The sequence below is a fragment of the Acanthisitta chloris genome, unplaced genomic scaffold (genome assembly GCF_000695815.1).
Source record: "Acanthisitta chloris isolate BGI_N310 unplaced genomic scaffold, ASM69581v1 scaffold22959, whole genome shotgun sequence".
In the NCBI taxonomy this organism is placed as follows: Eukaryota; Metazoa; Chordata; class Aves; order Passeriformes; family Acanthisittidae; genus Acanthisitta; species Acanthisitta chloris.
The window spans coordinates 14,524-15,123 of record NW_008690110.1 but is presented as its reverse complement, the minus strand read 5'-3'; the positions used below and the strand labels follow the sequence as shown (position 1 = coordinate 15,123).

At 55.0% G+C, this 600-nt stretch overlaps 1 protein-coding gene across 1 annotated transcript in view; it reads left to right on the top strand.

Annotated features, from left to right (window-relative positions):
• The window catches only part of NEMF (nuclear export mediator factor), a gene marked incomplete at its 5' end in the record, with an annotated part of 19,481 nt that overhangs the window by 14,778 nt on the left and 4,103 nt on the right, over positions 1 to 600 (top strand). Inside the window, 1 exon segment of the mRNA XM_009081693.1 lies at positions 1 to 219. This exon segment is cut by the window's left edge and continues 55 nt beyond it. Coding sequence (XP_009079941.1) covers positions 1 to 219 — 219 coding nt within the window.

Here is a 600-nt window from a genome sequence, read left to right as displayed (position 1 = left end):
GGATGTGGAAGCCACACCTGAGAGTAACCGTGATGAGGGTGTTGCTGACCTGGACCAGGAAGAAGGAAACACACCTCCTGCTCCAGAGGCTGACTCTGAGGAGGAGGATGGAGAATCTGAAGATGAAGGCGAACATCCTGAGTCAAAGAGTGAAGTGAAAGAGGAAGAGGTGAACTACCCAGACACAACCATCGACCTGTCACACCTCCAGTCTCAGAGGTGAGTGAAGCAGTAGCTGTGCTGCTTGCAGCAATGGGGACACCTCTGAGGGGCTCCACACTGCCAGAACAAGGGCTGGGATGAGTTGCCATCACTTCTTTCCATGCTCAGCAAGCCTGTTCTGTGGGAATGCTGCTCCATTCTCCCCTCAGAGCTGTTCCGACCTGGGAAGCCAAGCCCCAAGCTGTGTCTGCTCTGCCAAGCTGGTGGAGAGCTCCTGCTCTGCAAGTGGCTGTGAGATGAGCTCCTCTCCCTGCTGTCCCTGGAAGTGGCACCCCTTAGAGAGTGGAAATAGATGGGATTGAGTGGGTGGAAGGGACAGCTGTGCAGGGAATACCCAGGCTGGCTTTGCTGCTTGTGTGTACATGAGATCTGAAGACC